General features: G+C 51.0%; 1 protein-coding gene and 2 non-coding genes across 5 annotated transcripts; 1 reads left to right on the forward strand and 2 right to left on the reverse strand.

Annotated features, from left to right (window-relative positions):
• Window positions 1-75: 75 nt before the first annotated feature.
• Window positions 76-19,762, reverse strand: DPP9 (dipeptidyl peptidase 9). 3 transcript variants are annotated; one of them, XM_030256803.4, is made up of 22 exons: window positions 19,574-19,716; window positions 17,722-17,809; window positions 15,220-15,322; window positions 15,069-15,123; window positions 12,359-12,471; window positions 11,508-11,681; window positions 10,766-10,934; window positions 10,492-10,605; window positions 10,107-10,235; window positions 9,549-9,610; window positions 8,929-9,029; window positions 7,374-7,551; window positions 7,020-7,185; window positions 6,847-6,926; window positions 4,907-5,059; window positions 4,621-4,756; window positions 3,733-3,878; window positions 3,069-3,215; window positions 2,772-2,924; window positions 2,156-2,298; window positions 1,772-1,883; window positions 76-1,390 (listed from the first exon to the last, which is right to left on the reverse strand). In XM_030256803.4, the coding sequence occupies exons 2-22, from the start codon at window positions 17,775-17,777 to the stop codon at window positions 1,298-1,300; spliced, it is 2,583 nt and encodes an 860-aa protein (XP_030112663.2). In that variant the 5' UTR covers window positions 17,778-17,809; window positions 19,574-19,716; the 3' UTR covers window positions 76-1,297. The 3 variants fall into 3 exon arrangements, with proteins under 3 accessions (XP_030112663.2, XP_002198093.2, XP_072775442.1); XM_002198057.7 differs by having other exon boundaries at window positions 15,069-15,322; window positions 19,574-19,762; XM_072919341.1 differs by lacking the exon at window positions 17,722-17,809 and having other exon boundaries at window positions 15,069-15,322; window positions 19,574-19,753.
• A 477-nt stretch (window positions 19,763-20,239) lies between these two features.
• On the forward strand, window positions 20,240-20,311 carry TRNAG-UCC (transfer RNA glycine (anticodon UCC)). The gene has a single exon. It is a non-coding gene; the product is annotated as a tRNA-Gly (tRNA).
• Window positions 20,312-20,667: 356 nt separating this feature from the next.
• Window positions 20,668-20,740, reverse strand: TRNAV-CAC (transfer RNA valine (anticodon CAC)). The gene has a single exon. It is a non-coding gene; the product is annotated as a tRNA-Val (tRNA).
• Between the last annotated feature and the right edge of the window lie 380 nt (window positions 20,741-21,120).

Consider the following 21,120-nt stretch of genomic DNA (forward strand, 5'->3'; position numbering starts at 1 on the left):
CTTGGCTTTCAGCAGAGCTGCTCTGGCTCTGGCAGCAGCTGCTGCTTCCTCCTGCCCCCCAAAGCAGCCACCACGTCTCTTTCCAATATTTTAATGAGTCGCTACATCTTACACTCATAATTATAAAAGAATAAGAATCCATAAAAATATTTTCTTTTCATAATACGCACTTAAAATACTCCAGGGCAAGTCAACGTGGTTCATTTGGGTGGGTTTTGTTTGTGTTTTCGTTTTGCCCCTGGCAGAACCCTTGGCTTGAGGGGGGGATGTGCTCCCCTGAGGTGTGATTGCTCAATCCCCCTCCCCAGAACTGCAGTTCCTGTTGCCCAGGTAAATAAAAACCAGGAGAGAGCATTGCTGAGTAGACGGGCAAGGGGACCAGTCACTGACCCGCAGAGAACTGAAGCACAGCCAATTTCAGTGCACATTGGAAAGCTCAGGGAAGGACAAGGGGGGGTCGGGAGGCGGCACAGAGAACGGAGGGAGGGTGGGTTTGCATAAATATCATCCATCTTGTGTTGCAAAAACCCAAATGCTGCTGTGAGCTCTGGAGAGAGGCTCTGGCTGCAGCCAGCTGCCAGTGCTACCTGTTGGCACAACTCTGTGTGAGAGCGGCCATGAGAGGAAGGCTCAGAGGACGCCGTTACCGGCCCCGGCCACTTCCTCCATCTGCTCTGCAAATTTAAACTTGAAAATAGATATATATATATATAAAAAAAAAGAGACTAGTGTTGCATGCTTCTGTAGACCTCTCTTCACCTTGCAGGGCTCCAGAGTGGCAGCAGGGCCAGGACATAGACCAGATCCCCAGGTGAGCAGTAGGTAGTTCTCTCTTCCCTGCGCTCCTGGCTTAAGGCAGCTTCTGATTCGGCTCTTCCGTTTCCAACACAGGCACTGAGTTCTTGCAGGTAAGAATTTGGGAACTGCACAGGTGCAGTGGAAGAGGAAAAGGATTGGGGTAGAGAGAGATGGACACAAACCTCAGCCTCGGGACACAGACCACTGTCCATTGATTCCCAGGAGAGAGGGAGTAGCAGCAAAAAAAGCATTGAACAGCCAGGCTGGAGGAGAGGAGGAGGACGAGCAGCCGAGCAGGGGCAGACCTCCAGCTTGGAAAGTGAGAGAAGGTGGCACTGTCCAAAGGGAAGGTGCCCTCCAGCTTTTCCCCATGGCCTGGGGGTACCCCCAGCCCGATGTGGGCACTCAGCCCCTTGTGCTCTGGGTTGGACGCTGCCGGGGAGCGGGAGGGCACGGGGCAGGCGAGCTGTCAGTGTCCAGTTTGCAGAGGCTTGTGCTCTCAGAGGTATTCTTGTAGAAAGTGCAGCAGCGTGATTTCGTAGTGCTCTCCTGACTCAGGGCACCGAATACTGTGTCTCTCGTTGGGGTAGATCTGTGCCAGGGCAGAGATGGGGCATTGGTCACTCAGCAAGGACAGAACTCCCTCCCCTCAGTCTCCACCAGGACAAAGAAGTGCCAGGGGAGGTCTGGAGCATCCCCTCCCTCACTGCAGCCACCCCTGCCAAGTGGGACAGAGCAGCTGGGGGAGGAGGAAAGTTCCAGGCCCCAGGGCAGCAGCCCTGCCTGCACATCTGCCAGCCCTGAACAGCCACAGTGCCACCTCCCGGCCTCCTCTCAGTCCGGCGAGGTGCTCACTGTCACAGCACCACAGCAGGACCTGCGGGTCTGCCTCCGTCCCCTCCCGCCCCCACAACACACACAGGAGCTTTCTCCAATTTATGGGACCTTCCCTCCCCACTCCTGTCCCTCCTACCTGCAGCTGGTAAGGTTTTCCAGCCCGGATTAGCTGCGATACCAGGAAGTTGGTGTGAAAAAAGTGCACATTTTCATCCAAAAAGCCATGGAGGATCAGCAAACGATTTGGCCTGGACATGGGGTGAGAGATACGGAAAGAAACAGGGTGAGAAACCAGATGGAAAACACAATGAGGCACCAGATAAAAGCTCTGCAGAGGGCTTGAACAAAGAACTTCCAGCTGGACAAGCCAAACCCAAGCAAGAGCAGGGTCAGGCTGTAGCCACTGGCCTCAAGCCTTCCCTGGCAGGGGGACTGGGGGTGCTGTGGCCCAGCTGCTGCTGAGATAAAGCAGATCAGAACCCCTCCACTCCTTTGGGACAGGTGTGGGGTGGGCACTCACTCGTTGGGAAGCTTTTCCACGTGCAGTGCCACCGAGCCAGCCTCGTAGCCCTGCTGGTTGTTCTCGGGGACGTCCATGTAGCGCTCGGTGTAGCCGGTGTCGTAGGCCATCCACACGGTGACAGGGGCACCTGCTATAGCAATCTGTCAAACAGAGAGGTGCCACCACACAGCCTCCATTACTGCCTGCTCAACAGCCCAAGTGTTCCCTGCTCTCCTGGAGAGGCAGGAGAAAGGCTCTGGGCTGTTCTGTCACTCAGAGCCACACACAACCCAGATTCCTCCTCCTGCTGTTTCTCTTGTGGCCACAGTGGGAAAAATTCCTGCACATCAGCACTAAAGGCTTCCCCTCTGTAAGAGGAATTGTGAATGATCCAGAAACTGTGCTGGGGACTTGGGATGGGGAATAGCACATCAGTATCCCTGTATGGCAGGTCAAGCCCATCCCAGAGCCATCCCAGCAGGGATGAGCTGTCGGGAGCTCCAGGCAGGGAGGTCAGGGGGACATTTCCACCTGTCCACCACAAACAAGCCAAAATGCCAATTCCAGCTGCCAAGAGGGACAGAAGTATGAGAGCCAAGGGTCCCAAAGGTGCCAGCCCCACGTGCAGGCTCACCTTGAAGACGTTGGGTTTACAGATGAGCCCCATGAGGGACAGAAAGCCCCCATAGGACCAGCCATGGATGGCGACCCGGCTCAAGTCGATGAACCCGTATTTTTCTGCTACATAATGTAAACCTTCCACCTGGTCCTCTATCTCCACCTGACCCTAAAAGGCAAAAAAGGAGGCTCATGTCAGTGGACTTGACAAATTTAGAAACCTGAGACAGAAACACTCACACAGGAAATGAGCAGCCACCGCCCTTAGGAAGGACAAATGATGGGAGATTCCCCAGCACAAGGGGGACGTTACCATTTGGTTTTTCAGGGCCCCTTCAAATTTGAGGCCTCGCTGGCATGATCCCCTTCCATCAATCACCACCACAGCGTAGCCCAGCGATGCCAGCGTGTTCAGCCGCAGGTACTTGATGCCTTTGAAAGAGTTGTTCACCAGCTGCACCTGCACAAGGAGGGAGGAAGAGTTTCAGAGCTGAGCAGCTGCCTTCCAGTGCCTTCCTGTGTCAGTGGAGGATCCTGAGCTGGACAGCAGCCACTCATCGAGCTATCAGAGCCATGGAAATCAAACCACATCCTGGAAAAGTCATCTGAGGTTTGAAGCAGAGGTCAAACACAGGGACAAAAAGAGTAGGCTTAGATTAGATAACAGGAGGAAGTTTTTTGCTGTAATGGTGGTGAAGCCCTGGCACAGGGTGCCCAGAGAAGCTGTGGCTGCCCCATCCCTGGCTGTGTTCAAGACCAGGCTGGATCTCTGAACAACCTAGGACAGTGGAAGGTGTCCCTGCCCATAGCAGGGAGGGGACTGGATGGGCTTTAAGGTTACTCCAACCCAAACCATTGCCTGATTCTATGACAGTGTTCATTGCTACCCAAAGTGCAAGTCTTGATGCATGACTGAAAGAGCTCTGCCCTGGGCAGCAGCCCCAGGCCTGACCCCAGCAGTTCCCCTGGGTTTTTACCTGAGGGCCTCCATACACAAAGAGCACTGTGGGATGCTTCTTGCCAGGCTGGACATCGTGGGGTTTGTAGACCATTCCGTAGAGCTCCACGTCCGACTGCGTGCGGAAATGGAAGATCTCCGGGGGAACGTAGTCTGGGGGACAGCCTGCAGCAGGAGGGTCACACAGAGCCCTGAGGGCCTGAGCAGGCTCTGCTCTCAGCCCCTCAACCAGCTCTGTCCAAAGCTGACCCTGAGCAGAGCTCCTTCAACACCAAACCACACCAAGGCCTGGCAAAGCCCCTCCCTGGGAAGCACAGCCTGCACAGGGAAGGAAAATCTCACTGGCTGGGAATTCTCCAACTGTGGCACAACAGCAGCGTGGCAGAGCATAACAACATGGGACAAAGTGTTTGCAGCAGGGGTTCAGGTGCTGCTGTGAGCTGTACCAAAAACTTTAATAACTGCAGCACAGAATGGAGCAGCCACTGTATCCCAGGTACTTGTCCCTTCCCTCTTCAGACAAATCACAAATAAAAAAGCACCTTGAAGTGCTCAAGGCCAGGTTGAACAGGGCTTGGAGCAACTTGGACTAGTGGAAGATGTCCCTGTCCATGGCAGGGCATGAGAACAGCATGGCCTTTAATGTCCATTCTCACTTAAACCATTTGGTGATTCCACAGTAAAACCACATCCTTGTGTGTGTGACCTCTGTACACCCCGGAGCTGGACTTCTGCTCCATGTGTGAAACACATCAAAAGCCCACAGAACATTTCCTGGGCGAGTGAGAAATATCTCCCCCACAAGATAACTTCCCTCAGACCCCTTCCCTCCCCATCACCCTTGGCTCCTGCTGGCAGAGTTCTCACTGAAATGAGAATGTTCTCTGGCACATTCTCCAGGACTTACTGGCTGCCTCCATCATGCTGGCCCAAAACTTGGGCTGCTTGTGGAGTGGGTCGTCATCAGAGCCGCTGAGCTTGTAGATGTGCACACAGGGAGGAGTGCTCACACTGCTGTAGTGGCTGATGAACATGTCAAAGTTCTGGCAGGGAACACAGGAGAGTTAGGGAATGAGGTCCTGCACTGCCCACGTCTCCAGCAGCGCTCAGGACTCGTTACTGGCCATGAGTATTTGCCATTCCCAGTAAGGATCCCTGTCAGTCAGGAGATGGCAATGCAAGGAACAACAAACCTGGCTCATGGAGCAGCTGTGGGAGAAGCCTGGAGTGGTGAGGCGCATGATCTCCCCGGGAGACTCATAGCTGACCACGTAGAGGTGGTGCTCCAGCGGGGTGTCCTTCGTGCCTTGGAAATACACCAGCTTGGTGGCCTCATTGACCCAGATCTGTGCCAGGAGAGAGGGCTCAGGGACAGGCAGGGACAAGCTCTGCCAGCCCAGAGCACACACAGACCATGACAGGGCTGCTCAGGACAGGGAATTGAGGGGCCAGAGAACACAGGCAGCACTTGGGAGAACTGCAGGCAACACAATGCAGTGACAGAGAGCAGTCCCTCAGCCCTTTTGTTAAAGATTCAAAACATTTGCTTATTAATGGGCATAAAAAGCTGGGATTTGCTCCCTGAAGATTAATAGGAAGCCATCCTCTTAACAAGGAACATTCTGTGCTTATAAGACATCTTACAGAAACATGGAATCGTTTAGAAAATGGAAAAACCCCAAGATCAACCATGAACTCAGCAACAACTGTGTTCGCCACTAAACCACATCCCCATGTGCCACATCCACATCATTTTTAACACTTCCAGGGGTGGTGACTCCCTGGTGACTCCCCACTGCCCTGGACAGCCTGTCCCAGTGCCTGATCACCTTTCCAGTGCAGCCATTTCCCCATCTCCAACCTGAATCCCCCTGGAGCAACGTGAGGCTGTTTCCTCTGCTCCTGTCCCTAGTTACCTGGGAGAAGAACCCAACCCTCACCTGGCCACAGCCAGCATGTTTGGATTATAAAGGTACAGCTCCCTTTTTTCCAGCCATGATGGTAATGAATTCCCATTCGTGGGAGGACCAGTCTAACAACTCTCAGCACCAAACTTTGAGACACATTAAAATAGGTTTTACTGTCCAGATAAAGCTGTTTCTAAAAATCACCCAATCAGGCAGGAACAGAGGCGACAGCTTTTAAATCCTGCATTGATCCAGCAACAGTAACTGAACTGTTTTTCCACCTTACAGTTTCCAAATGCTATTTCTGGCTAACCCACAGTTTGAAGACCCCTGTGAACAGCAAAGGGAAAAACATCCAACTCAATTGGCCAGGAAAACCAGGCAGAGCCCTGTGGAGCAACAAATGCATCAAAATAATTGCTGCTAACACAATTTTAGCCATAACACATGCAGGGAAGAGCTGTGGCCAAAATCAACAGCATGTACAGTGAGAATCCACATGGGGAGGGACAGCAGGTTAATTGCAGATTGAGGAAAAGCAGCAGAAACCAAAAGCTTGGAGCTGTTGGTCTTTTAAAAAGCGAGAAGTGAAAATCCAGATTAATTGGAAATGAACAGACAAGGTCTTTATTTTGACAGAATCACCTGGGAGTGTTAAAGATGAGACGCTGAGTTAATTCCTGAAGCAAAAATGAAACTAGGTTTCTACAAGATTAATAAAAATTCATTTCTGGCTGCTCTGCAAGCGACAACAGATACAGCTTCTCCATATTCTAAATTGCTTTATATTCTCCAGCTGCCTTGTTCCTAAAGGCTCTGTTGAGGGATCAGCTGGAGACCAAGAGTTCACTCCGAGTGCCAGGACACATTTCCACGTTGCAAGAACTCATTGGAGTTAAAATGCCTCAGCAAAGGCAGCAATCCCCAGCTTCTCCACAAAATGGTTCTTTGTTGCTCTTAAACCTCAGACTTGTGTCCTTTTTTATGGCCTGACCCACTCCTGGGATTTACCTAAGGAGCAATCTGAAGTCTGATTAAGAAGGCAATCAGAGCCATGTGCACTGGCCTACAGCACTTCTGGGGAAAGCAGAGGCAGCAATAAAAACAGCAACAAAATGAAGCTTAAGCAGTTCTAGCTGGTCCCAAGTGTAAGGGAGGACTCAGGCCACGACTGGGGGCAGACAATGCAGAGCTGAGCACTGCAAGAGAATAAAAATAACCCCTACCTTGGATCCATGCCTCGCCAGCACCTCCCATTCCCCACCAGTCAGGGCAATCTCCTCTTTGATGGGACATTTAAAATCATCTACAAAGAGAGAGCATGAGCCTAAATTACTGCCCTCCCCACAGGACAGCACAGGCCAAGAGGAGGGGGAGCTCCCAGGGCTGCTGCCCTTACCCTCACTGTGGACACAGGGCTGCACCCAGTCGTGGCTGCCTGGCTTCAGGACTGCTGTCACCCTGTAGAGGTGACAGAACCCCGTTTTGCACTCGTTGGCTCGGATAAAGCAGAGCTCTTCCTCCTCTCCCTCCGGCTGGATGAAAGGATAGAAGATGTCATGAACCTGCCGCACAAGATGAGAAACCTGTGAGTGATTTGCTTTATCAAACCCCTGATTCAACACCAAATTTAGGACTGAGTAGCAAAGCTGCCATGGCAAGGAATGAACTGGACACCCAGCCAACATGAGAATAGTTAACTGAGGGGAGGAAGGGGCAGCCTGTGCTCTCCTTCCAGCCCCGAGCCTCTTACATTTATCCACACATCAGTGGTTTCTTCATAGATCACAAATGGCTGGACATTTTCTGGCACAGTTTTGGCAAATTCAGCACGCTGCTCCTCATTTTCTGGGACTGGAATAAAGAGTGCTGGAGGCAGAAGGACAAGCTGGAGCCTCTGCTGAGGTCTGTCTAGGAACATAGCCCAGGCACTGGGGAAAGAAGTCGGAGGTGAACGTCAGTACCACAAAACAGAGGTCCCTTTCCAACACTCAGAACATGCATCCCTTTCTTCCCCCTGCTGCCAGAAAGGATTTGGGCATCTGAATGCAAAGCTTTTCTCATCACTGCTGCTTTCTAATCCCCTGGAAGCTGTGCCAACACACACACACTGCCAGACAGCTCTGGTATTTCACAGGGGTATCGCTCAGACGAGATGTCTGACAGATTTGCCAGTGCCTGTTCCAAGGGAGCACTGCTAACACAGCCCTGTCTCCAGCATGGAACTGCTCCTTGGCCACCCCTCCACCAGGAAGCACTGGTTGTGCTCCAGCTCTCCTCCAGCTCAAGAGATCACCCTCCAAGAGCTCTGTCTGCAGCCTCCTCCTCGAGCTGTGGCAGGGAGAGGCACAGACCCAACACGAGTGCCAGGGGAAGGAGTTGCTTCAGTCCCAGCCCTGCTCCCCTCAAGGAGAGTCCCTGGAAGTGGTGCTGCAGTGCAGGCTCTCAGCATGACAGATGGCAAAGCACAGCCACCCCAAGGCCTGTGAGTGCATCCAGGGGAGTTTCACCATGAAAGACAGATTTGAAAAGAGCCAGTTCTCCCCCAGCACCGCAGGATTTCAGGAACTGAGATATTCAGCACATTTAGATAAGCTCTGGTGCAGAACATCACAATCACCTCTGGGATTACCAGCTGGAAAACTCTCTGAATTTCCTTTCCAGAGCAGAAAATTAATGATGAGTTACAGAATGCCACCTTCAAAGACAGCCAAGTCACCTTAACTTAATCTGCACACACACCAGTTAACAGCCAAGCTTGGGAGGGGGGGAAAAATGAAGAACTTTAAAATTTCAATCAGATTGGGGTGAATTCTGTAACACTTCAGGCAAGACTGTGTATCCCATTTGGAGCAGTAGCCAGCCCCAGAGCATTCCTTCCCTTTGGACATGCTGCATGAAGGATGTGGCACCACAGACCCTGCCCCTGCCCTGTGAGTTAGGCTTTGATGACAAACTGTGCCAACTAACAAAGATAAAACTGCCCACAGAACACCCTCATTTTCAGCAGGAAATGTTTAACACATTGTTTAACACATTTTACCTGTGTTAAACACCTTCAGCTCCAAAGAATTCCCCAGAACTGCCGCTTACTGTATCAATGTCATTTAACTCTGGTTGTGACAAACAGCACAGCTCTGCTTTGTTCCTACTTTTAGGATGTCACAGCACTGAAAAAGCCAAATATTCATGTGCCATTTCTGGCACTCAGGGTTTAAAATCAGGTCATGCACACAGCAGAAGCATGTCAAGGGTCTGCAACCAGAGGAGCCCTTGGGAAAGTTATTTTGGGAGGAAAATGGACTTACTACTTGCCATCCCGGGTCCATCCAGCACGGGCAATGTACTCCACAGTGGGAAACAAGGCAGCAAAGGGTTGCACCAGCTCTTTGTCCTGAGCACACACAATCTGCAGCAAAACCAAGGCCCAACATCAAATCAGTGCACCAGAGCTCATCACCTTCTCCCAGGGAAGCTCAGGGAGATGGCAGAACAAGGAAGTTTAGCTACTGGCATCAGCAAGGGTCAGGCCAGGAGAAGCAAGCCTTGCTAAAAAGAGCAGAAAGAGAAGGGAAAAACAGGCTTCAAAGCAAAATGGTTTTGGCATTCAGCCACAGGAAAGGACACAGGCAGGGACTGAAGCCCCCAGTTAGACCTGGTTCCAGCCCTCCTCTCTCTGCCATGGTGCACCAAGCAAGCCCCACTTCCCCCTTCCCTCCACATTCCCAGCTGAATCTCCCCCAGAATGATTCATGTCAGCATTCTCAAATCTTTCTGTTTCTTGGATAAACACATTAGAGATCCAGCTATTATAAAAGAATAAAAAATCCAGACTAACACTATTTAGGATTTATTTGTGACCTTGTTTTAATTCTAGGGAGCTTCAAAAACCCTCCTGTGCAACGTCCCTTTCTGAATTATCACTTACCTTACCCTTGCTGTCTGTTTTAAATTCTGCCAGTTTCAATGTAATCTTGGGGTTTTTGCTGCCTGCAACGAAGAAGTGAAAAAACACCAAAATGAACAAGTTGAACATTCTGTGGTTACACAAAACACAGCTTCTAAAGGAGAACTGCCCCCGGTCCTACTGAAATGGCTCTGTGTGAATTTACAAATATCAAATATGTATGTGAGCAAACACCAGAGTCATTTTGGGAATGGGAACAGTTTGCTTTGCCTTCCTTAGCTGGCTGTGCATGTTCCCAGGAGGGAGAGGAAAAATGGGATTCAGAATGTATTCCACAATATGCCACCAGATATATTCCACTTCCTCAGCAATCCTTTCATTTAGGGCTGGGATTTAAAGTTCAGCCTTTCTTGCAGCAGATTTTGGAATCAGAGAGTCAATTAGGTCTCAACTTTTACAACCAGTTTCTACAGCCCAGTAAGTACCCAGATTAATGATGCAAAGTTTATAGCCCAAATTCCACTGCTGATTCCAGCAGGAGTCCAGAGCTGCCTCAGCAGCCCCACGAGTTTCACCCACCTGTCCTGGGGTACCGGTAGGAATCTGTTTTTCTCTCCTCCAAGGCAGGTGAAGGAACATGAATTATCTCCACCTCTGACTCATCTACTTCCTCATACAAGATCCGCAGTGTTTTCACATCCTCTGAACCTGGGACAGAGAGCAGGAATGTTTACAGCAGCATTTCCTGCTGTTTCTGGCTTGCCTGGAGCACTGGTGCAGAGGGAACACCTGTACAGCCCCAGCTCTTGGTGACCACCTGCAAACACTCCACAATTATAATCCCCTCAGTGCTTTCTTCCTTCAGGTGATCTCCCCAGGAACAGCCCAAAGGAAAATCATGCTCATTCCTAGCTGGAGGTAGCAGTGAAATCATCAGGATTTGATGAGCAGAACAGTCACTGACCTTCTGTGGAAGCTGTGGGACACCACCAATAGCCCGTGAACCGATCAAACTCCTCCTGAATGACAAAAGTGGCTACACCAGCAGACTTGGGGTCATCCAGAACATTGGATAAGCCTGGAGAAGTACAAAGATGAGACAGAATTTGCATTTACATCTCCTTGGAAAATGCTGACCCAAAAGACAAATGCACTTTAAGAAATAATCCAGGAATGTGGGTACTGCAGGCCAGATTCCTCAGCAGGAATTCCCTTTAGGGGTGGAGGAAGGCCCATACCTTTATGGCAGTACGTCATCCGCCTCTCCTCGCCCGTCTCGATGTTTGCCACCCACAGGTCGTTGTTGTTAATGAAGGAGAAGAAGGCTGGGTCAGCAGGGCAGATTTTGGGATCCATCCGTGGCCCTGTGCACTGAGTCTTGATCTCCAGAGGCTTCATTGGAGACACCTATGGCAAGAGACAGACACACAGAGCTGGGTGCCACATCAGCTCCCTGCTCTGCAGAGAAAAAGCCTAAACCAGAGATAGAGCAGAGCTTATGATGGCAAACGTGGCCCTGACAGGACACAAGAGCAACCACCATAACCAAACAGATGAAGATGTGGAAGATGTGGACCTGCTAGAGCAGGTCCAGAAGAGCCACAGAGATGCTCCATGGGTTGGAGCCCCTCTGGAGCCAGGTTGGGAGAGCTGGGAATGTTCACTGGAGAAGACTTCATAGCCCCTTGCAGTGCATGAAGGGGCTCCAGGAGAACCTCCTGTGAGGGTGGGGAGGCCCTGGCACAGGTGCCCAGAGCAGTTGTGGCTGCCCCTGGATCCCTGGAAGTATCCAAGGCCAGGCTGGACAGGGCTTGGAGCACCCTGGCATAGTGGAAGGTGTCCCTGCCCATGGCAGGGGGTGACACTGGGATGGGCTTTGAAGTCCCTTCTACCCCAATCCAGCCTGGGATTCCACATGCAGCCATCTCCAATCCATCAAGCCCCTTTGAGGTGATTCCATGAAATCCCTGGCAGACTCACCATGAAGCCATTCTTGCCCCCATCTCGACAATGGAAGAGGCTGTTGCTGGCCTGGAAGAGGAACAGGCCACTCTCACTGTGGAAATCATAAGAAGTTATCCCAAAGACACCCAGTCTCTTGCGTTCCCTCAAGAGCTCCTCCTCTCTGGAATACATCCCGTGGTGAGGGGTTGCCTAGAATTGAAGGAAAGGAATATCTGAAAGGATTTGCAAGGAGAGGAATGTTCACAGGAGTGCTCTGAGCCTGTCACAACACCCCAGCTCACACAGGCAGCAGCATGAGGGTACAGGTCCCCAGTTCCTGTATTCCAGGCTACAGCTGTGGGGTCCAGGAGGCCTAAACCCCCCAAATCTCCCTCTACAGGAGGGCTGAGCTGTGAATCTCTCAATTCCACAGTTGTCACTTCAGCACGAAGTGAGAACAGCTGCGCTTGCTCTGCTTATGCAAATCAGATGTAACCAATTAACTTAATGACGTTATCTGCAGCCTTCACAAACAGTTTCCATGTCAGACACTGCAAACAAAAGTTCTTCCGGGATCTTGAATTACCCTGGAGAGAACTCACAGCCCAAATGGGGTCAAGACAGATCAATTCTGTTCCACCAGGACCTTTTTAAGTAGGGCTGAAAGGACCAACACCTTCCAATGCTGTCAGCGACAAAAGACATGAAGATACTGAAACCAGGGAGGGGAAAATCCCCTCCCTTTCTGGTGCACTCACAACAGTGTAAGGCAGAAACAGCACTTTAAACTTAACTTTCCCAATTTTTTAAAAGCAGGAAGGATGACAGACAGCACCACCCAGTTTTCCCAGGCACTGACAACCCAGGCTCTTCCCACTCTGGCTTACCTGAAAGTGATCCAGCATCTGTTTCCAGGACAAGAGCAGCAAAGCCTCCTTCCGTACCTTTTTGGGAATCTCTGAGTAAAGAAGGGAATTCTCTCTGCTACCATATGGCATTCCTATTAGGAGGACAAAAGCATCATCCTACTTAAGATGAATTAACCAGGACAAAGAGGCCCACAAGCAAATTCAAACAGAAGTCTGGAAACAGGGGGTGGGGCTACCCAGAGACCTTTACCCACATTCCATCCCAAGCAGCCCCCAGATCAATCCCAGAATAACATCTAAACCACTCAGATATTGATTTGTTTGGAATTTTCCTAAGCAAGATTTAACACTGCCCCACCTCTCCAGGATGTTTTACGTCCAATTTTCTCCTCTGTGCCTGTCCTCCATGCCCCAGATCCACTCTAAGAGCACCACTCCCTGTGACTCAATGTTACTCTCCACATTTCTCTTACAGAAATTTGCTACAGGGATCTGATTCAGGCTAAGGCAGCAGCTTGCAGGGGGAAAGGAAAAGATTGGAAGCTCCCCATTCAAATGTGAAACAGTATCCTACAGAGTCAAAAGACCTTGTCATTTTACATAAGCTTTTGACTGTGGTTATCAAATGAGCTCCTGGCCTTCATCCAACTTCTAAAACAACCATCAAATATCCTGACACGTAATTTTGACAGTTTCCACAAAAACAAAGCCCATGAACTTGCCCTCTACTTATGCTGCAGAGACTCCCTGGATCAGAAATTCATACAGGGATATGTGCCCTGATACTGCCTACTCTGCACATGTTCTGGGCAGAACAGAGAGATTTCTGAGCTGGCTGACCCAGCAGTAGTTACTTCAAATTAAAACTGAAATATTAATAAGCGCTCAGGAAGCAGAGCAATATGTGAGGATCTAATCCTCAGAGATCCAGGAACACCAAAGTGCTGAGCATGTGGTGTTTAACATAAGCAGCATCTGCCACGATACAACATAAAACTCTGTGGGGATGGCCCAGGAATGATTGAGGCTGGCCATACAGGAAAACTGCAGATAGGAACAAATGACTCTGGACACACATATCTGACCATCAGGCAACTGTGACCTGGACTTCCCTTCCCCTTATGTTAGAACTTTCTCCAGTGACCTCAGGCTGACTACAATCAATTGGCATTTACAAGGAAAATATTGCCTTCCTCCCCAAAAGACAGTTTACTTTGCTTCCAAGTGCAATATTCAACCCTACAGCAAAGTTCATCAGGAGTCTCCATCCACTCCTCAGTTTCATTTAAACCCTTTAAAATGTTATTTCGTGCTGGGGCAGTAACAGCACACTGAGCTAAACACTTGTGAACGTACAGGCTGCCCAGAGGAAGCTGTGGCTGCCCCATCCCTGGGAGTGTCCATTATTATGGCAGAAGAATCAGCATGTAAATCAGCATTTACCCTTTATTAGGGACATCTGAGAAGAGGTATCCTGGGATTACCTGGCTGATGCTGACCTTAACTGAGGGATTAATCTGCTCTAAGCCCTATACAATTCCTTAAGGAAGGAAACACTGAAAAGGCACTCATGTATCCTCATTCCTGGTTCTGGCTCCTGGAACAGTCACACCCTGGCAGAACACCAACCACCCAGTAGCTGGTTTCGTTGCCATTTCATACAACAGAACATTTAAAAAAAAATTTAAAATTAGCCACTTAGTTCTTTAATCATCTAGATCAAAACCAGTATCAAAGTGAACTGGAAATACATTCAGCTTTAAATCAAGCCTCACTGCTCAGACTTGACATGAATAATATGCCAGCTCTGGATCCTGCCCTTCAGAGCAGCACTTGTGTCCCAAAAATTAATGAGAACTACACAAATCAAGTCACTGGCACACAGGAGCTGCTTAGTGACAGCACAAATCAATCCCTCAAATCCAGCATCCTACAGTGACCTACACTCAAAACTTGGAAAAAGAAGGAAGAACAGCAAGGTCACTTCAGGGCAGCAGTAACTGCACAGAGTTGCACATCTGGCAATTTCTGCACTGGCCCAGTAATGATCAGCTCATGCCCCAAAGCACAACAAATTCTTTATAGTCTATAAAGCTTCCCATGTTACCAGCCACAAAATTATCCAGTTACTAAAATCCAACAACTCTGTCACTAATTACATCGTGGCTCCATCTGTAACAAGGGACCTGTACAACACGGAATTCTGCTTTCAGTCCCACTGAAGGAAAAGGATATTTCTCTGCAAATGCCAGGAACAGCTCATTCCCACCTCAATTTTTTCCCTGCTCTTGAGAGCATCCTACCTTCATGATAACTAATAAAGCAGGAGACACCACCACACTACATTAATATGTTGCAACATGTAATTAGTCATTACTGACAGCGAATTTCTTGGAAAGTCAGTCTGGCTAATGAAGCAAGTAAATCTCATTTCTCCCAAGCTACAGAGGCACGAGATAGTTCCTTCTCTTGCCCCATCCCCTGTGTTAGAAAGGATGTTGGCTGGCTGGCCAACACTTCCCCTTGTCACAGCTGATCCCTGTGTTTGAGGCTTGTCTGGGACTGGGCAGTCCCTGCTCAGTCCCAGGCTTTGCGGAAGATCCTGCAAGCCTTGAGCAATCTCACTTCCTAAATCTCACAGAGGGAGACCCCTCCCATCCCATCCCATCCCATCCCTGCAGAGTTTGGAAGAGCCCCACATTCCCCTGGATGCTGGCAGGAGGCTTACCCAGGTAATAGAGGCGGTGAGAGTGCGGGCTGGACTCCTCTGTTTTCCGGACAAACTGGAAATCATGGGGAGCTTTGTTCACTATCATGCCCGAGTACTTCCTGCTGCTGTGAATAATGTCACGCAGCCCATCCCAAGAATGCTTTTGCACCTGGAATTGGGAAGGCACATCCTCCATCTCGACCACTTCGGAGCTGTCTGAGAGCGTGTCCACTGCAGTCATCCTCGCTTCGCCTTCAGAACTGGGCAAAAAACTGAGGGAGGAGTAAAGGAGAGAACTAAGCCTTGAAATCAAGCAGGTGATCCTTAAACTACAGATCCTGGGATTCTCTGCACTCAAGGATTTTAAACACATTGAAAGGAAAAGTCCATCTCCCGTCCCTTATGAAATCCTGTAAATGAAGATACAGACCTCAGAAAACTCCCTCTCCCAGAGCTGTCTCTAGGAATCAGATGCCAAAGGAAGCTCAAGCAGCAGATTCTGGTGCAGACAACAAGCAGCTTGACTCAAAGGAAAACCACTCCAGGAATTCGGATGGATATGTCATCAAAGCTATGATGGCACATAAACTCCTGCCACACAGAAGTGGAATCCCCTTCCTACCCCAAAGGAAAACCTGCCCATTGCCTGGGGAGAGAGGTTCAGACCCAAGCACAGCAATCCACTTACCTGAGGAGATACTGAGGCCAGGAATGAAGTAAGAGAGACGGGAAAACAGGAGAAAAAAGTGCAACTGCTTTGCTAAGAGAGAGAGAAGGCAGCAGGAGCAGACCCTGGTTGTATCCTGAGAAACGTGGCACACATTCCTCAGAGATTTCCAAGTGAGCAGGTGTGGAAGGAGAGGACAAGAACCGCCTCCACATTAACACAAATGTTAATTTGAGGTGAGGTGGACCCACAGACTTGCCCAAGGTCAGTGATGTCATCACTGCAAAGCAGGAATGAGCGGAGGACTAGGGAAACCTGTTTCTGACACCCCACTTGAGAAGGAGGATGTCCCACCAAGAGGACATTTGAGGGGTTTTGGAGGTACCTGAAAGAATGTTTCAGAGAATTTCAGAAGAACTTCAGTTTACTGGACAGAATTAGCTTGGATAATTTTGCTCCAAGGAGACAGAATCAGCCTTGTGCAAGGGCTGAAAATGTAACATCTCCTCAGACTCTTAAGTCCCAAAATCGTACAAAATGTGCCAAAAGTAACACAAGAACGAACTCCCAAAATAATTCTGTAGGTACTCCTGGTACCTAGTGCCCAGCAGTAAATCCACAGCTTGAAAATGGATAAAGAGGAGTATTTTCCAATCAAAGGCAGGCAGGAAGCCCAAGTGAAACCACAAAAGAGATGTGGGATGTTTTAAGTCTGTGTGTCTGTGGCCTCTGCCTGTATCCAGGCTCTCCACTGCAGCAGCTGAAGGCAGAAGTGCTGCCTGTCAGAAACACATGACAGGAAACCCATGAAAATCCATAAAGTGAGTGCAATTCTCCCAACCCCATCCTACTGCAGGTCAACTCAGCCAGTTAAATACTCTGGCTTTAGCTCACAAAGCCTGGCCCTTGGGTAACTCTCACCCAGCTGATGAATCCACCTCACTCAGCCAGGCTGGCTCCTCACAAGTGAAAGTTTAACCTTTAAAACCAGTCCACAAATGTGATACTGGTACCTGTCCCCAGCTGAACTGGAGCCTGGAGCCCCTTCCAAAATATAGTGCAATGATTTTGTCATGTGAACAGCACAGCTGTAAGCTTGGCACTCTTCTCATCCTGGTGATTTCGACACTAGAATGGAGAGGGGAAGTGATAAAAGCAAAGCAGGCACCACACAAACTGAGGTGAGAGAGTTGGGAATTACCACTGGCACTGCTGGAGCTTCGTAGACTCTCATAAAATCACAGAATGGTCTGAACTGGAAGCAACCTTAATGATCATCTAATTCCAAACCTCTGCCATGGGCAGGGATACCTCCCACTAGAAAGGAAAAAAACTCATAAAACTTAGGTCCTGGCATGATACAGTGAAAGGAAACTCAGATTTCTACCTCTGTCACTACAGCCACGTCTAGAAAAAGTCGTAGTCAGTATTTGGCAACACCGGGTGTAAGTAAATAAGTACATGGAGTAACTTATCTCCGATTAGATTTTGGGATTACATTACTCAAACGTGAGCTGGATCAAGACACCAGTTATTAACCATCTTAAGACAGGCAGCAATAGCACACTGAAGATTTCCACCTTGCTGGAGAAGCCCTGTCCCTCCTGCCCAATGCTGAGGCAGGGAGTGAGATGACTCAGAGCTGAACACTGCTCTCTCCACTCCCAAAAACATGGAGCTGCCCCTTGGGGGTCTTTCAATGCCATTTGTGCCCTGTCAGGTGAGGTGGGTGAGCCACCCAACCCTCCTCTGGGGGAAGCTGTTAGTCTGGAGGGGACAACAAGCCCAGGTGGGAAATCAGAACCCAGAAAAAACTGTAAAGCTCGATATTGGAAGTGTGTGGAACAAGTTATTGTCCTGAGTCACCTCCTGACTCACAGATCCTGACACAGAGCTCCCAGGCTAGGATGTACAGATGGGATTTCTCTGAATCCTCTCTCAGCACAGAGGTGATTGCTGCTCTGTCCCACAGCACACAGAGGCCACACAGGGGCCTGGACATACCTTCTCCAACTTCCTGCAGTCTCGTTTTCCAGACGAACCCTCTTTATCTTCTGCATTAACTACTCAGAGAGCTGGGCAGGACAGGAAACTGGGGAGGAAGAGGGGAGAAAGGAGATTTCATACAACTGCTGGGTAAAAGCATCTTCCATAGGTCACATTTCCAGCTGAGTGGGGAGGCACAAATAAATCTTTGAGTTTCATTCCTTGGCCAAATCTGTTCTGTCAGCACAGCCTGGGTTTGAACAGCCCTGATAAATCTGAGAGACTTCATCTGAACCACGAGGCTCAGTGAACTCTGTGGTGTGCCTCGTTCCTTCCCAGAAAACTTCTTAAAATCCGTGAATCTTGAGTACTGAACCTTTCTGTCATCCCCTCCCCAAAATCCTGGAATTCTTGCAAGTATCAGGTACTAAAAACTGACAAAACAGAGGTCTGGTCTATACACTTAGAGGGAAGAGCCAAACAAAGGACACACCATAAGGAGCCAGCCAGAGGGTCACAGTTCCACCTGGGACATAAAAACACATTTATCTCCAAAGCCTGAATGCTGCTTCTCTGTGTCTCAGCCTGCTGCCACGAGGAGCCCTGGCTCCCCACACCAATCTGCTCTCCAGGAGAACAGGAAGGTGCTTCACTGCTGTCCTGTCTCTCCAAGTACAAAGGTCTTTAAGCTCTCAATCACAGACACACTCAAGACCCACCACTGCCTTGTGTCGAGGCTCCTGCTCTCCCCAAAAAGCTATTTCTCCACCAAAAGCACGCTCACAGGGGACCAGGAGAGACAAAGCCTCACAAAGAAAACTCCTCTGCTGCAGAGGAGAGCAGAGAGGGAGGAAGCAGCAGCATTCAGCAATTTAAGGGCAGTTTTTGATGCAGGCATGAAGGGCAGCAGCAGCGATGCTCAGGAATGCTGAGTAACCTGGTCTGATCTCCCAGCTGACCCTGCCTTGAGCAGAGGTTGGACCAGAGACTTCCCGAGGTCCTGCCAGGCTTGGCTGTTGTGTGATTTTAATGATTCTGAGGAACATCTTAGCCCTCATTGCACCCAGGCCAGATCACACATTTCACACAGGGAAGGACCAGTATCTTCAAATCATAAAACCTTAAACCAGGGAGGGAAAAAAAAAATAAAAAGAGAGAAACGGAGCAAAATACACAAAAGCGATCAGGAACCAGTGTGAATCATTCGGGAAGAGCCGATGGAACACAGGAAAAGAGTCACCTACAGGAGCCCTTACAACGCCTCCCCGTCGTGGCCGGGAGCTTTAAGATCTCCAAAAATTAAAGCAACCGAGGGTGGGATAAACCGAGGTGGAGATTTCTCCAGAGAGGGATGAGCTCCGGCAAAGGCTGCGAGCAGCCCTCGTCCCTCTGCAGCTCCCGCCGGGAGCTCTGCCCTTGGTGCAGAGGAAAGGCCGGGATTTGGGATAGCAGGAGAGGCGGAATCCCCGGGGATGGAGCATCCTGTGCCCCCATCTCCCTCACGGCTCTCCCCGCGGAAGGGCAGCGAGCAGCCCCTCACCCTCCTGCGGCAGCCGGGGCTGCTGAGGGGGGGACACGGGACCCCCATCACCGCACCCATGTGGGGAGTGACCCGAGGCCGGGCCTGGGGCCAGCCCTGGCGAGCAAACGGCCCCCGGGGCAGGGAGAGGCCGCCGCCGTGCTTAGGGGGGACAGAGCCCAGGGAAGGGGCAAACACCAGCTCAGGGCAGCGGGGACGCGGCCCGCGGAGCCATCCAGCGCTCCCCGCCCGGCTCGGCCGCCCCTCACCGGCGGGAGCCCCACCCAGCCCTGCCCGCGCCGGGGCGGGACCCTCCGTGCCCGCCATCCCCCCGCTCCCCTCCTCACTCACCGCGGGGCGCGGCGACCTCCCCGTGCCGGGCGGGGAGGGTGGGGCGGCGGCTGCAGCGCGGGAGGGAGGGCGGGGGAGGGAGGGAGAGGCGGCGGCGGTCCGTCAGTGCCGCTCCATGTCCCGGGCGCGGGGCAGCCCCGGAAACGGGGGCGCGGGGGCGGCGGCGGCCACGGCGCGACCTCTCACCCGGCGGCGGAAGTGGCGGGAGCGCGCGCCCGGTGCGCCCGGGAGGAACCGCTGCCTCTAGCGGGAGTGCGGAGCTATTAGAAAAATCATACGGAATAGGTGAAGGGGTTGGAAAAGGCCTCTGAGGTCGTGGGTCCATAGTCACCTTGTCTTCCACACTACGGAGCTTAGTCTGTCCTTAAACACCCCCACGGACAGTGAGTCTGCCGCCTCCCTGGGCAGTTCGTGGCAATGTCTTCTTGGAGAGGGTGGGCACAGAGAGAATTGAGAATTGAGGCTGATACAGGGTAAAAAAAGCACGGAGAGAAGATTCTTCCTTTCCCTCAGAGATGAGCCCCGAACTCAGCATTTATTGCCATGTGGGGCGGCTGTGGGGCCATTCACATCTTTCATCGTGCTTTACCCGGTGTTTCTATGGGAGAATGCTTGGGTTCCTGTGGTGATGCTCCTGAGTGAAGCGGGGAGAACTCATCTCAACGGGCGTTGGTGGTATAGTGGTTAGCATAGCTGCCTTCCAAGCAGTTGACCCGGGTTCGATTCCCGGCCAACGCACATTTATTTATTTTTCCTCATATTATCTTTTTCTCCCCCCCTCCGTTTCTCACCGATCCGAACCGAATTGGGATGCACCGGCACGCGGAGCACCGCCCGGCCGCTCTTTTCCCGCATGAGCCCCGGCGGGAGGCGGGCGCTGGTCAGCGACGGGGCGCGTGGTGCCGGTTGCTTCTCTTCCCAACTCGCGGTGGAGACCCCGAGTCGTCAGTAGACGGCGGGGAAATAAATAAATAAATAACTCTGAAGTTTAAGAAACCGCACGGAAACCTTAAGCCACTCCAAACCAAAATAACAAGGAAATGAACAGCCACAAAAAAAAAGCACCCAGAGGCAAAGGGGGAGAGAAAAACAGGTGTTTCCGCCCGGGATCGAACCGGGGACCTTTCGCGTGTGAGGCGAACGTGATAACCGCTACACTACGGAAACCCGCCATACGGAGCTTTACCCGGCGATGGCCCATGTTCCTGCCATGGCGGCTGAGGTGGTGTGGGCTTCCCTCACGGCAACCTCAGAATAAACCTCCCGCAAACCCCTAAAATCGCCGCGTGGGACTCCCAGCGATTACCATCAACGACTAATTGGAGTTCGCAGAGACCCGCTGGTCTCAGGAGAGCGCTGAGGTGCGTGTCCCGGGCCGTGTTGCAGAGGTCCCCTCAGAGACGACACAACCCCACAGGGAGGTTCCCGCTGAGGGGGCGCAGGGCGCTGCTGAAGAAAAAAAATGTCTCTTTTCCCTAAGGCAGCTGCCACCAGATGTCGGTAGAATAGTGGCTACAGGGAGTGGAGCTCCCTGGAGAGCCACCCGG

This window comes from Taeniopygia guttata, chromosome 28 (assembly GCF_048771995.1).
Source record: "Taeniopygia guttata chromosome 28, bTaeGut7.mat, whole genome shotgun sequence".
NCBI classification, from domain to species: domain Eukaryota; kingdom Metazoa; phylum Chordata; class Aves; order Passeriformes; family Estrildidae; genus Taeniopygia; species Taeniopygia guttata.

Bases quoted from the DNA above. Each gene is read 5' to 3' on its own strand.
- DPP9 (XM_002198057.7), bottom strand. From the start codon at position 17,777: ATGCAGAAGATAAAGAGGGTTCGTCTGGAAAACGAGACTGCAGGAAGT. The intron at 5,060-6,846 runs GTAGGGGTTATT...CTCCTGGCACAG, and splicing joins TGGCGAGGCATGGATCCAAG to ATCTGGGTCAATGAGGCCAC. The intron at 3,216-3,732 runs GTAAAAACCCAG...CTCCTTGTGCAG, and splicing joins TTGTGTATGGAGGCCCTCAG to GTGCAGCTGGTGAACAACTC.